The 13,563-nt window shown below is 37.8% G+C and overlaps 3 protein-coding genes and 1 long non-coding RNA gene across 5 annotated transcripts in view; 3 read left to right on the plus strand and 1 right to left on the minus strand.

Moving 5' to 3' along the window:
- LOC111453557 (DEAD-box ATP-dependent RNA helicase 16-like) overlaps positions 1–4,652 on the plus strand; it is an 8,793-nt gene extending 4,141 nt beyond the window's left edge. The window contains exons 7-15 of the mRNA XM_023094694.1: positions 141–272; positions 599–664; positions 787–963; positions 2,940–3,035; positions 3,364–3,495; positions 3,584–3,666; positions 3,917–3,954; positions 4,040–4,254; positions 4,396–4,652. Coding sequence (XP_022950462.1) covers positions 141–272; positions 599–664; positions 787–963; positions 2,940–3,035; positions 3,364–3,495; positions 3,584–3,666; positions 3,917–3,954; positions 4,040–4,254; positions 4,396–4,485 — 1,029 coding nt within the window. The 3' untranslated portion in view covers positions 4,486–4,652. The remainder of the gene's footprint in view (positions 1–140; positions 273–598; positions 665–786; positions 964–2,939; positions 3,036–3,363; positions 3,496–3,583; positions 3,667–3,916; positions 3,955–4,039; positions 4,255–4,395) is intronic.
- On the minus strand, positions 4,483–5,385 carry LOC111453558. The gene is made up of 2 exons (XR_002712271.1): positions 5,309–5,385; positions 4,483–5,103 (listed from the first exon to the last, which is right to left on the minus strand). It is a non-coding gene; the product is annotated as an uncharacterized LOC111453558 (long non-coding RNA).
- Positions 5,110–9,642, plus strand: LOC111453556 (putative pentatricopeptide repeat-containing protein At5g65820). The gene is made up of 2 exons (XM_023094693.1): positions 5,110–7,483; positions 9,029–9,642. Exon 1 carries the CDS (start codon positions 5,294–5,296, stop codon positions 7,238–7,240), a length of 1,947 nt encoding a protein of 648 aa, XP_022950461.1. The 5' UTR covers positions 5,110–5,293; the 3' UTR covers positions 7,241–7,483; positions 9,029–9,642.
- A 499-nt stretch (positions 9,643–10,141) lies between these two features.
- The window catches only part of LOC111453797 (uncharacterized protein At3g49720-like), a 4,634-nt gene continuing 1,212 nt past the window's right edge, over positions 10,142–13,563 (plus strand). The window contains exons 1-6 of one of the 2 annotated variants that reach the window (XM_023095033.1): positions 10,142–10,366; positions 11,026–11,165; positions 11,348–11,387; positions 11,582–11,620; positions 12,409–12,783; positions 13,392–13,447. In XM_023095033.1, coding sequence (XP_022950801.1) covers positions 11,052–11,165; positions 11,348–11,387; positions 11,582–11,620; positions 12,409–12,783; positions 13,392–13,447 — 624 coding nt within the window. In that variant the 5' untranslated portion in view covers positions 10,142–10,366; positions 11,026–11,051. The remainder of the gene's footprint in view (positions 10,367–11,025; positions 11,166–11,347; positions 11,388–11,581; positions 11,621–12,408; positions 12,784–13,391; positions 13,448–13,563) is intronic. The other variant, XM_023095032.1, reaches the window with a different exon arrangement.

The following is a 13,563-nucleotide window of genomic DNA, read 5'->3' on the forward strand; positions in this document are numbered from 1 at the left end:
TTTTTTTTTTTTTTTTTTTTTTTTTTTTTTTTTTTTTTTTTTTTTTTTTTTTTTAATTCATATATAACTTCTTCTGTATCTATCGTTTAAACTCATGTTTAAAAAGTATTGATATGCGCATGTCTTTTTAATGTTTCAAGATCTCTTGTGATGCTCGAGACAAGTTACTTCATATTCTTTCACTCTTAAAGTTGGACTTGGTTCAGAAAAAAGTTCTCATATTCACAAATACCATAGACACGGGCTTCAGGTTGAAATTGTTTCTGGAGAAGGTAAATGACTCTGGTTCACTTTTTTCTTCTGTTCAGAATGAGCCCTTCTAAAATATTGTTCTTAACAAACGTATTTTGATCTTTATTTAATTTGTACAATTCCTTTCTTTTACGTATACTTTGGACCAAGTTATCATCTTGTGCAGATGGTTTCTAGATCATTGTTGTGTACTGTTACCGTTTCCTTTTGCAGTAGCTTCTTTTGTGACCTAGTTTTTTTAATTGAACTTTTTTATATTTCTACTTCATTTCCTTATATAATCTGAGATACACCCCGACCCACAAGAAAATTTGTTTTTAGTTGATTTACTGCTTACCTGATACAGTTTGGAATCAAATCTGCTGTTCTAAATGCTGAGTTGCCTCAAAATTCTCGCCTCCATATTCTTGAGGTATGCGTATTTATAAAAGCTTAGTGTTTGTACAGTTTACATGAGATAAATTAACGCTAAGCAATCTTGGTGTGTTATTTACCTCGTATACTACATGTGTTGTTCTTTCTTTGGCTTCACAGGAGTTTAACGCTGGGCTGTTTGACTATTTAATTGCAACCGATGACAGTCAAACAAAAGAAAAAGAAGCCAACGAGGAGAGTAATGTTGATAAGAGAAAGTCCAGAAAACGTGCCAAACAAAAGATAGATTCTGAATTTGGAGTAGTACGAGGAATTGACTTCAAAAATGTTTACACAGTATGCAAATCAATCTCTCTCTTCACTCGTGTTTGTTCTTACAATTATTAAATTATTTATTTTGATAAAAATATGTCTATTTTATAGTTACTTAGTATTTTTTTCTTTTTCTTTTTTTAATAAAGTACCATCTTTCACTGAAAAAAAAAAATTGAAAGAATATAAGGGCATACAAATTGAAAAAAAAAAAGTCCACAAAGGGAGCACCCTAGAGGAAGGATCTCCAATCTAACAAAATGAGACCTAGCAAATAATTACTAAGGGAATTCATCGCAGATGTTCAAGGAAAAACATTACAATTCACAAGGGACCAACCAAACATCAACAGAGTGTCCCTCTCAATCCCTCTATATATTTTATTATTTCTCTTCCATACCCCTGATAAAGCACACCCCCAACATTCATAAGAACTCTTTTGCCCCCTAAACGATGGATGGAGGAGGAACTCCTCAATCATATCACTAAAGGCTCTATGACGGGCTAATTGAATGTCGAACACTGTCAACAAAAAGGCCCAACCATCAACAACTTCCTTGAGAACCTGACCAAGGTATTAATCTTCCATGAATAACTTGCAAGACAAAAAACTTTTTAACTTTTTTTTTTGAGATTTTCATCTTCCAAAGAATCGAGAATACAGATTCCTAAGAGGAGAGGGGTCCAACAAATACTGAAAGAAAGATCTACAGAAACAAAAGCCATCAAAAGGGCTAGAACTCCAAATACTAACATCCCTTCTCCCCTCTTCAATCTCGACATCCCCTAGTAAAGAAAGTAGGGCCTTGACCTCTGTCATTTCCCTATCGAATGAAGGATGATAAAATCCAAACGAAAGAGAGGGCAAGCTTCCTGAATGCAACAAACAATCAAACACAACAATTATTCATAGCAGATAAATGAAAAGGTGATCCCCCAACCATCTATCCTCCCAAAAAAGATGCCAAGCCCATCGTCCACCACACACTGAATCATATAAGAAAAAGATAGATAGTTAGAGATTTCTTTCCACAATTCTGTGAATGTGCCTTTAACCCCACCAACATCCAATCAAAAGGATGAGAACCATACATGCTCACGATAGTCCTAGACTACAGGAAAGAGGACCCAAGGGAAAAATCCCATATTATAACGCCCAATTATGTGCCTTTAAATTCCCTAATTCCAACCCTCCCCGGTGAATGGGTTTTCCCACGATCTGTTAGTTCATTAAGTGTGTTCCTTTGCTTTCCTCCACACCTACCCACATGCAGCCCCTCATATGCTTCTCCAAGCTCTTATACATCGAACATGGGGCTCTAGAGAGGGAGAAAAAATAAATGGGAATACCACTAAAAACTGATCGGATTAGGGTAAGCCTCCCTCTTTTGAGAAAAAAGTTTCTCTTCCAGGAGGCCTTAAAGAAATCTACGTCAGGTTGTTTCCAAGAGGAAGCCCTAGATTAGATGTTGGACCCACCTTGCCGGCTTAGCTCACTCTCTCATCTTAATGGGATCATTGTTCAGGTCCAAAATCTGTCATTTACTTCTATTGTTCTTAAGGCTTGACATGGCCTCAAAGAAAGTAAGGGTGTGATTCATAGTTAAAAAATGTCCTCCTTCCCAGAGCAAAAGAAGATCGTATCATCAGCGAATTGGAGATGAGAAAGAGTTACTTGGTATTTTGTACGTGGTAGAATTTTTATGAACTGAATCCCTTGTTTTTCTGTTCCTCTTTTGATCCGTGGTGGAGGAAGAGAGGTTTATGATTTGTTCTATTAATATATTCCTTTTAGGTCTATTAATGTGTATGTAGTACATTGTACAAGTAGTGTACTTAGTACGACCCATGTATATAATTCCTTGTGTTATGTGAATTATCAATAATCATGTTACACAATTTACACATTGTCTGATAACTGATATTATTTTCAGTCTCTTGATGGCTGGCTTCAACCATCAAGCAAGCTTTTAACAGTAACTTAACTGCTATCTGTTCAGGTTATAAATTTTGAGTTGCCTCCAAGTTCATCAGGATACATACACCGTATAGGACGTACTGGAAGAGCTTATAATACTGGTGCTTCTATCTCATTGGTTGGTATTTTGAGATGCTGTTTGTACTTCACGGCATTATAGTGACTATTTACTTGAGGTTTTCTTTGAGGGTGTGGTGTATTCTTATGTTTCTTTCTTGTTCTTTTGACATATTTAATTTTGGACTCTGTTAATTATAACTAACCTCTCTGTTGACCTCCTTGGGTGCTTTTACATCCTTTACCCAGCTTGTGTATTTTATTATATATTCTCTTATGCTGTCTCCTTATCACGTGAAGCATGTGCGCTTGGTAAATGTAACTGCAACCAATGTTGGTGTTGATATCTCATTAATACTCTCTGTTTCTTTCTCTCTCTATTGTGATAGGTTTCTCCAGATGAGATGGATATTTTTGGAGAAATACAATCTTTCCTGAGAGCTGATGGGGATACAGACATTATTGTACCATTTCCATTACTTACTAAGAATGCAGTAGAGTCTTTACGTTATAGAGCTGAGGTTTGTGTGATGCATATGTAATATTTCTTAAGGGTGGCCATTTAGATATTAAACTTTCATTATTGATGTGTTCTGCGTGCCTTCGCAGGATGTTTCGAAGAGTGTGACAAAAATTGCTATTAGAGAATCTCGAGCTCTGGATTTGAGGAACGAGATTCTTAACTCTGAAAAGTGAGCTATTTCCCCTTCTTGTCTAAATTTTCTGAAAAATTGTACTATTCTGTTTGCTTTAGGTTTGAAAACAATTATTTGCCAATTACTGCACCACCCAAGTTGCAAACAGTCATTTAACCAGCATGTCCATGTCTTTCACTTCGTGCGCATAATCCAATTTAATTTGTTAATGTAGGAGTGTTATTATGCTCATATTTACGTCCATTTTATAACTTCATAATGTGTTCTCGTTCTGTTTCCTATCCAGATTGAAAGCTCACTTCGATTCTAATCCGAGGGACTTGGGTAACATCTTTTACTGAATTTTTAGTTGTTTGTACCAACATTTACCCATTTATGCTGCTTAAGTTTAATGGAGTTTCTTGTGCAGATTTGTTGAAACATGATAAGATTCTTAGCAAGAAACCCCCTGCTCCTCACCTGCGTGACATTCCTGACTATCTTGTCGACCCAGTAACTCAAGAAGCCAGCAAAATCATCAAACTTGCTAGAGCAGCAATGGGAAATACACAGTCTGGCCGTCGGCGTGGGTTCAAAAGAAAATCTAGAAATGATAAAGACCCTCTTAAAACATTTTCGGCTGAGGTACGATTTTGCTTATTTCAATCTGACGGTAGTCTCAGAGTAGGTAGTTACACTACTAATGGCACTCTTGTCTGATTTCAACAATCTGGTCGCCCACTAACCCGCTCGTTGGTAATTGCATTTCTACTTGTTTAAAAATAGGCTTCAAAGAGATCTCGCCGTGGTGGGGGGAAGAGAGAAGGCAAAAATGATGACCAAAACAACAGACGCAAGAAGAAAAATTCTGTCTGACTTGTCGATCCTGGATGATCAACAGCCAGTGTATCCACAATTTTGTATTGAAAACTAGTGATAAATTGTAGTTTAGCAGGAATGTACTCGATGTAATTGTGGCAAATTTTCCTTGGGAAATTCCGTTATAGTGATGATTTTGATTGAAAAGTAAGGTGAAATTATCGCTTACCAGCCTTGTAATTGTTGTTTCACTCTCATAGAAAACATGACTTAAAAAAGCTCCTGCGATAAAGGCCTATAAGATTGGGGTGGCCAGAACTTGCTTTAAATAGGGTTTCCTCCTACCTGCTAATCCTCGACGCCCATCTGAATTTTCAATTACATTTGGTACTTAAATGTTTTAAGCCAATCTCAATTTAAAAATGGCAAAGAAGCAAAATAAGTGGGTGTGCGATGAATCACAATACAAGCATCAGGTCTAATCCAAACCCAATGTGTATGATCATAATAGCTTCATAGAGTAGTTGAAGCATTGTAGTTTGGAACCGTTCGGTAATGGAGCTCCATTCCGGCTGCTTTGTTGCACCAGTTCTCTTCATCAATTCTCTCACTGGCGGCTTCTTGCCAATGCTTAGCGGTGACATATCATTGCCTAGATTTAGAAAACGATCAAACCTGAAATCAACCAATTTCAATCATAAAAATATTAATAAAGAAAAAAGAAACTGCTGCTTGCGGCAAGGTAAAGGTTTGGTGGAGGGAGGCGGATGGAGGGAGGCGGATGGAGGAAGAAGAAGATTGTGAACGCAAGGGCATATAGTTCATGTAAGGGCGTTCAGTCCAATTACTCTTGACAAAAAAAAGGATGCACAGATTTTACCGGAGAACCATTTCTCTCTTCAACAATCCACCTTCTGCATTACTACTCACGAAATCGAACACCCCATTAACCTTCTTTCTCAGAAAACCGCACTTGTCTCTGTCTCTGTCTCCAATAAGCTCTCACACGAATCCCAATGGTACAACAGAGACTGGAGGGTTTGGGCCTATTCACCTGAAAACTACTCCGCATGATTCCACCAATGATAGAGACGCCGACGAATTTTCCGCTGACGTCGAAAAGATGTACAGGATTCTAAGGAAATTCCACACCAGGGTTCCGAAACTTGAGCTTGCTCTGCAGGAATCCGGTGTCGTTTTACGCTCTGGTCTTCCGGAACGAGTTTTAAGCCGGTGTGGCGATGCCGGAAACTTGGGTTACCGGTTTTTCGTCTGGGCTTCGAAGCAACCGGGTTACAGGCATAGTTATGAAGTGTATAGAGCTATGATTAAAACCTTGGGGAAGATGAGACAGTTCGGAGCCGTATGGGCGCTGATTGAGGAAATGAGAAGAGAGAATCCATACATGTTAACGCCTGAAGTGTTCATTGTTTTGATGAGGAGGTTTGCTTCCGCCAGAATGGTAAAGAAAGCAGTTGAGGTGCTTGATGAAATGCCCAAGTATGGGTGCGAACCTGATGAGTACGTATTTGGGTGCCTTCTTGATGCTTTGTGTAAAAATGGCAGTGTTAAAGAAGCAGCTTCGCTATTTGAAGATATGAGAATTCGGTTTAATCCCACTCTGAGACATTTCACATCATTGTTGTATGGTTGGTGCCGAGAAGGCAAGATTTTGGAGGCGAAGCATGTATTGGTCCAAATAAAGGAAGCTGGTTTTGAGCCGGACATTGTGGTTTATAACAATTTACTTGGTGGGTATGCTCAAGCAGGGAAAATGCGGGATGCTTTTCATCTGTTGGAGCAAATGAAGAAAGTGAACTGTGGGCCAAATGCAGCTTCTTATACAATTCTGATTCAGGCGTTCTGTAAGATGGAAAAGATGGACGAGGCAATGCGTATTTTGGTCGAGATGCAAGGGAGGGGATGCGAGGCAGACGTTGTGACTTATACAACTCTGATAAGTGGATTTTGCAAGTGGGGGAACACAGACAGAGCATATGAGATATTGGATAATATGATTCAGAAAGGCCATGATCCTAGTCAGTTGAGTTATTTGTGTATAATGATGGCGCATGAAAAGAAGGAACAGCTGGAAGAGTGTATGGAACTCATGGAAGAAATGAGGAAGATTGGTTGCTTACCAGACCTTAACATCTATAATACAGTCATAAGGTTAGTATGCAAGTTGGGGGAGCTCAAGGAAGCTGTTCGACTTTGGGGTGAAATGGAAGCTGGTGGGCTTAATCCAGGTCTTGACACATATATTGTGATGGTTCATGGGTTTCTTAGTCAAGGTTGTCTAATTGAAGCTTGTGATTACTTCAAAGATATGGTTGAAAGAGGTCTATTATCTTCTCCACAGTATGGTACTTTGAAGGAATTAACAAATGCTCTTTTGAGAGATCAAAAGCTTGAATTGGCAAAAAACATGTGGAGTTGTATTACTACTAAAGGAGGTGAACTCAATGTCAGTGCTTGGACAATTTGGATTCACGCACTTTTTTCGAACGGGCATGTGAAGGAGGCTTGTTCTTACTGCTTGGACATGATGGATGCAGACCTAATGCCACAGCCGGATACTTTTGCCAAGCTTATGCGTGGACTGAAGAAACTTTACAATAGACAACTAGCTGTAGAGATCACAGATAAGGTGAGGAAGATGGCTGCAGATAGGAACATCACTTTCAAGATGTATAAGAGGCGAGGGGAGAGAGATTTAAAAGAGAAAATTAAGGCCAAAGTAGATGGAAGGAAAAGAAGAGCACGTAAACGCGTCTGGGGTGGAGTGCACAAAAAGACTAAATCCCTGTAATTTAAGAGCCTTGTCTCGAAGAATGATTCATTCTGCGGTTTCTGTAAAAGATTTGATTTGTAATGGTTGGTGCATCATTACTACTTCTACAATCTGCCGTCCATCATTTTACTGAATTGATGAGAAGTGTTCTTTGGCTTTCTGATTTAGTTCATTGCAGCCGATATCAGTTATAGGTGTATTCTATTAGTGAGGAAACTACACGTGGGATCTTTGTGGTCTAAAACTTGCCACAAGGAGAAGGTTAGTCAAAATGCTTTAACCCTGATGTTGCTATGCATGAAGATCAAGATAGCTGCTTATTTTGTGGCATTTTGGTTGCTAATTGGTACCATGTTCAGCATCTTAGTCATTTCTTTTGGCTTTCACCAGAAAATCAATGATATCGCTTCATTATGTCAAAATTTTTGATCTTCACGCTTTAACCCTGCTTTATGTACATTTTTATTTTTCAGAATGAAGATCTTGTTAAAAAAGGAAGACGGATATCCATTTAACCATCTGTTATGTGACTGTGTTTACTGCACTGATAGAAAACTGGATTTCCTGATAGATTAAGAAAATAGGCCATAGGTGGTGTCATAAACATTCATTCCAAAAGATCAAAAGCCAAAGGTAACCACAGAGGCTTAAGAGGATAAAAAATCTTCTACATAGAAACAAATTACAACGCAGTTTTGCTTTATCCATCTAGAACATAATGAATCCCAGTAATGAAAGATTTTACATTCTGAGGCCAAAGATACACTCAATTAGAGAAATTCAATAATTTCACATTAGCCAAACTATATGATCCCAAATGTTTCTGTACAACATAAATTCTAAATCACACACAAGGCAGTTTACTCTGGCGGACAGATGTAAAGCGTCAATATTAATATGTACAGGAATTCAGATATTACAGCTGAAATATATAAGATTGTGATTCAATCTGGGTCCTTGGAGATTTTGCAGTGTTTATTCATTAATATGACTTATCTCTATTTTAGCCTCGTTATTTTGTTTTCAAATGTATGCATGTTCATTGTTACTTCTTATAAATAAAGGAGATGATATTTTCACTTTCCGCTGTATCAGCTTGGTGCAGTAAGCTATTGGGTCAATTTCAAATAGGTATATCCATCTAATCCAACAAATAGTGTAGTACTACTACATGGGATCGCCATATCGGTTGGAGAGGGGAAGGACACATTCTTTATAAAGGTGTAGAAACCTCTCTCTAATAGATGTGTTTTAAAAATCTTGAGGAGAAACTTGAAAGGAAAAGTCTAAAAAAGATAGTATCCGTTAGCGGTAGGTTTAGGTTGTTACACTCTACGTGAGAAATTCACTTTCTCCTCAAGTTCCAGACATCATCGACTTCAGGTATGCAATTTTCTCGATAGAAAACTGTTACCTTTCCTTCAACTTAGACGAGTAGTTTACCTTTCCTTCAGTTTGCCAATATTTGCAGGGTTATACTTGAAGTGATTATGTCCAAAGTAATACTTGATACCTCTTCTCCTAGAAGAAATCAAGCATTCTTTTTGTCAGTTCCTTCTATAACTAAATCAGACGTCTCATATCAACCACTTCAAAACTTCATTTGAGTTCCTTTATGTTTCCTTCTAGGAAATGATCTGTAATTACGATAATCTGTGTCATCATAGATTTCCTCTTGCAGGGAACAAAAATTAAGAGTAATCAAACTTCGTAATATTGATAGGAAGACAGAACTGTAGATAGGGGATATGCTATACCTGCAAAAGCTCCTCAATCACATTTTCAAGTGTTATCCTCCTCAGAGAGAGAGAGAGAGAGTTGCTCGTGTTTGAGACGAAGTACCTCATTGCCATGAAAGTCCTGGAGTGTTTCCAGTTCTGCTCTGCGGAACAGAGCTTTATGTTCTTTACCCAGTGAAAGGTTCGATAGCTGGTCAAAACAAAATCAAGCAATCAATTTTCAGGTCTCTGAGTCTGTTCTGTTTCCACCCACTGGGGACAAAGCTGCAGTTCATTTCATTCCTGAAAATTTGAATATGAGACTGCATGAACTGAGACTCATATATAGACATGAGGACAAGACTGAGGCCATACATCAACCCAGCAAACAACACCAAGAAGATGACTACTCCAATGCGACTGAAAAATCCTGAAGTGCATCAGCTATATTCAGTACTAGCTTCTTCTTCTTGACTGGTTGGTGTTGGTTCAGAAGAGGAGCTTCAGAAGCTAGCTACCAAGCACTGAAATTCTCGGAGACAGGAAAAAGAAGACGTGCTGTGCTGTGCTGTGCTGTGCTATGCTATGCTTGTTCCTGCTTCGGTTCTGTATGGTTAGTTAATTTGGTTGGCATATTTAGTTTCTTTTGTACGGTTAAGAATTGTACTTCATCATATAAGATTGTTCCAATTGTGTTTGGTTTTAAGGTGAGTTTTTAGATGACTTTTGAGAAAAAGACCTTTCTCCAGCAAAACTCCTTTGATTGTGTTTTAGGATTTCCAAAACAAATTTGATTATAAAATCAAACCAAATGAGAATTGAGCTACCGTGAGATTTCATATTGGTTGGAGAGTAAAATGAAACGTTGTTACAAGAATATGAAAATCCCTCCATAACAAACTCGTTTTAAAGTCGGGAAGCTATAAGTAATAGACCAAAATAGATATAAATGGATAATATCTAAAGGGGTGATGTTCATATTGAGAGGCAAACATGTATAATTTTAGGATGTCGTCAAGGCCTAGGGGCCGGAAAGAGGAGCTCAAGGCTTGGCCTCGTGGGTTTGGATGGGCTGAGTACGGCTGACAGAAATGCCGTCAATTCAATTATTGCAAAAGCGCGTGACACTGTGCACGTTGAAGGGTCCCGCCAATGCTCTTTTCTCTTACTACTAAGCATCCCATCACATCAACCGCTAAAATTACAACCCTTCCCTTTCTTTTTCCCACTGCCATTTCTTCTCTCTCTCCCTCTTTTCCCTCTCCTTAGATGAAACTACGCACAATAACTAACCAAACCCAAAAAAGGGGAAAATTAATTTTCAGATCCAAGATCTGGACTTTCAGACACTAAATGCTGCTGCTTTCCTTCTTCTCTTATCTGATCTAAGGTGATTTTTCCAGATCCCATCAAGTTTCTGTTACCTGTGCGTTTGTTTCCTTTATCCATTCTTTTATCTCAATCTCTGTGTTTGTTCACAACTTGAAAGGTTTCTGCTGCCTTTATATTTGTCTCTTGATACTGGGGGTGAAACACATCGACCCACAATGCTACATTACATCGATCTATGTGCTTCTTTCAGTTTCCAGTATGACATCGCATTGTTTTGCACGGATGGTGTTTGTTTTTTCCCCCCTTCAATCGTGGGCTAAATTTGCTTCGTTTCGTTAACTTTCTCGGATTTTATTTTCTGGGTTTAAAATCTCTGAAATTATAGGTTATAAATATGTGTTCTGTATGGAGGCCATAGATGATGATTTGAAAATTAGATTGAGCTTGTGCAGTTCGTGTTGTTTGCTGATTTAGTTTTGGAAGTTTACTCTTGAAATTTGCATCCTTTTGATTTACTCAATTTTGATGGGTGGGTGCTGGAAGTGGGGGATAAATAGACATGAGTGGCCACAGGCATCTAGTGTCTGAAAATTCCCTCATGGGTTTCATTCTAGTGTCGGTGGCTTTCTGTAACAAGTTGCTACTTTCAGGAGAGTGATTTTTTGAACTGAATTTTGGTTCCATGGAATCATATTGTCTATTTAATGAACATGCAATCTTACTATCGGTTGTTTATGTTTTCATCAAATGCAGAATCATATAATTTTGAACTATTAATCATGCAAAGGAGGCAACCTACTTCCACGCGCCGCAATGGAAGCTTTCCATTTGCTGGGGCTCTAAATGCGAAATCAAAATCGTCTCCCCTGTTATCTATTTGCCTGGTCCTTGTGGTAATTTTCACGATTAAGAATCAGTTTTCTTTCCTGCTTTGTTTTATATTTCTTATCGTTCTCTATAGATTATTGCGGTGCCTGGATGATAATCCGTGATTTCCATAGTAACGTTACCACTCAGTAAAACATAATCCATTGGTATTCCAATTTTGATTTTTTTTTTTTGTGGGTTTTCACAGGGAGCAGTTCTTCTACTTGTCTATGCATTTAGTGGACCAGGTTTGCATGTGATTTACAATTTCTAGACTTCTCAATTCATGATAATGTGATAGGATACTTAGTATTCTACTGAGTTTTAATGCAGCATCGTTTTTTCTTTCCAAGTAGTTTCGGGTGTTTACTTTGATTATAGTCGAAACAATGAACAATGGGGATTATTGTCTCATTCATTGAACAACTATTTATCAATGCAGGTTCATTTGGAGGCAACAAGATAGTCAGCAAGATTGAAGGTAAATTAAGTTTTCCTTTGTAACCTCGACATTTAGGGATCAGGCGTCTCTCCCTCTTTATCACCTTTTCATGCAATGTTTTGCTTTCTTTCACATCAAAATCCTTTGTTTTTGAATCTATGCTTACTGAGCAATTGATAGATATTTTCCTTTGGGTAAGATCGAAGATGAAATATTGCCCCCAACACTTTGCACTATATGAATAATGAATGAAAAAACAACTTCATCCTTCATTGCTTGTGAACAGAGCACTCAACAATTAAAACATAACAGTAGCTTTGACACTTTCTTTGTACTTTATCTGCCATGTCTGAGCCTCCCAAAAGAAGAATCCTTGTTGAGACATTTACTCTTTCTAGACATTTTATCTTCCATAAGCCGTTGATAAAGTCCCTTGGGAACAAAGATTAAGGTGTGAATTCTTTGCCTGGGAAATGACCCGAGGAGCCCAATTTCCAAAGTCTACTATCTTTCCTCCCAAACAACCCCTGGGGGTTGCAATTTTATACTGTTTGTTTTCCTCCGTATCTTGATTCACTGGGAACAAATGATATCACATTCGTGTTTCTTTTGTTTGTTCTTGATGGGTTATTTTTAACGAACTTGCATGGTAAAGGCTGTAATATTAAAGAACTTCTATGGTGGTTTGATGATCTCGATTAATTTTAGTTACAATGTGCAAATGCTTGCAACTTGTAAAATGTAACGATTTGATAGTTGATCCTGGTGATGCTTCTATAAGATTTGATTGCTTCTATGAGCATTTACTGTCAAAATTGAACCTACAGGCGATTTTTCATGCACATTGGAGTTGTTGAAAGCAGTACCCATCTTAAAGAAAGCATATGGCGATAGTATGAACAAAGTTTTGCATGTTGGTCCGGATACCTGCTCTGTGGTATCTAAGCTATTGAAAGAAGGTGAAACAGAAGCATGGGGCATAGAACCATATGAAATTGAGGATGTTGATGAAAACTGCAAATCACTTGTGAACAAAGGCATTGTTCGTGTGGCGGATATCAAATTCCCTCTACCCTATAGAGCGAAGTCATTTTCTCACGTTATTGTGTCAGATGCAATGGATTACCTATCCCCCAAATACCTGAACAAAACTCTTCCGGAATTTGCAAGGGTTTCTTCTGATGGTCTTGTTATATTTTCTGGTAACTTTTTGAAATCTCTATGCAACACCGTAAAGATTGCTTTCCATTGCATCATAATTTCATTACCAATCACTTTGTTTTAAATTCATCATTGGCAAATATTTTTTGAAGTGTATCTACTTCACTACGGAAACTCCACAATCGTGTGGTGAATGACCTCATTGAATGTTGGATGCTCTGCTCCTGCTAAAAGTACAAATTGGGTAGAGAGGATTTGAATCTAGGATGGAAAACTTAAGTCAACTAGGAATTTCCAGTTGAACCATCACTGTGGAGTAGAATTACTTTGTTTTGTGATAAAAGCAGCTACTACTGTTCAAATATTACACTTCTTTTCTGGACCCACAAGGAACCAATTGGAGAGTTCCTCTTAGCTGATTGTCATTATAGCAAGCATACATAATTATTTGGACTATAAATCGTGTCACCACGTTGTGGATACAGAGAAATATTTAATAAACTAGGAGTCTTCTCTATTGCGTAACTTGTTTCTCCTTTTCTTCTTGCTAACAACATTTTGATGTCAGTCTTCATTATTTCTTATCCGACGTTAATATCCTCTATTTGATAAAGGTCTGGTGACCTGTTACTCTCTCCTTTTTGTATAGGTTCACCTGGTCAGCAGAAAGCAAAAGTAAACGAGCTAACGAAGTTTGGACGGCCGGTAAGCTACTACTTATAGCATGTTATATGGATCTTATGTGTGCCATTTTTATTGTGTATGCTCATGCATAATTTTTTTTTTTTTTTTTTTTTTTTTTTTTTTTTTTTTTTTTTTTT

This window comes from Cucurbita moschata, unplaced genomic scaffold, assembly GCF_002738365.1.
Source record: "Cucurbita moschata cultivar Rifu unplaced genomic scaffold, Cmos_1.0 Cmo_Scf00015, whole genome shotgun sequence".
Classification (NCBI taxonomy): domain Eukaryota; kingdom Viridiplantae; phylum Streptophyta; class Magnoliopsida; order Cucurbitales; family Cucurbitaceae; genus Cucurbita; species Cucurbita moschata.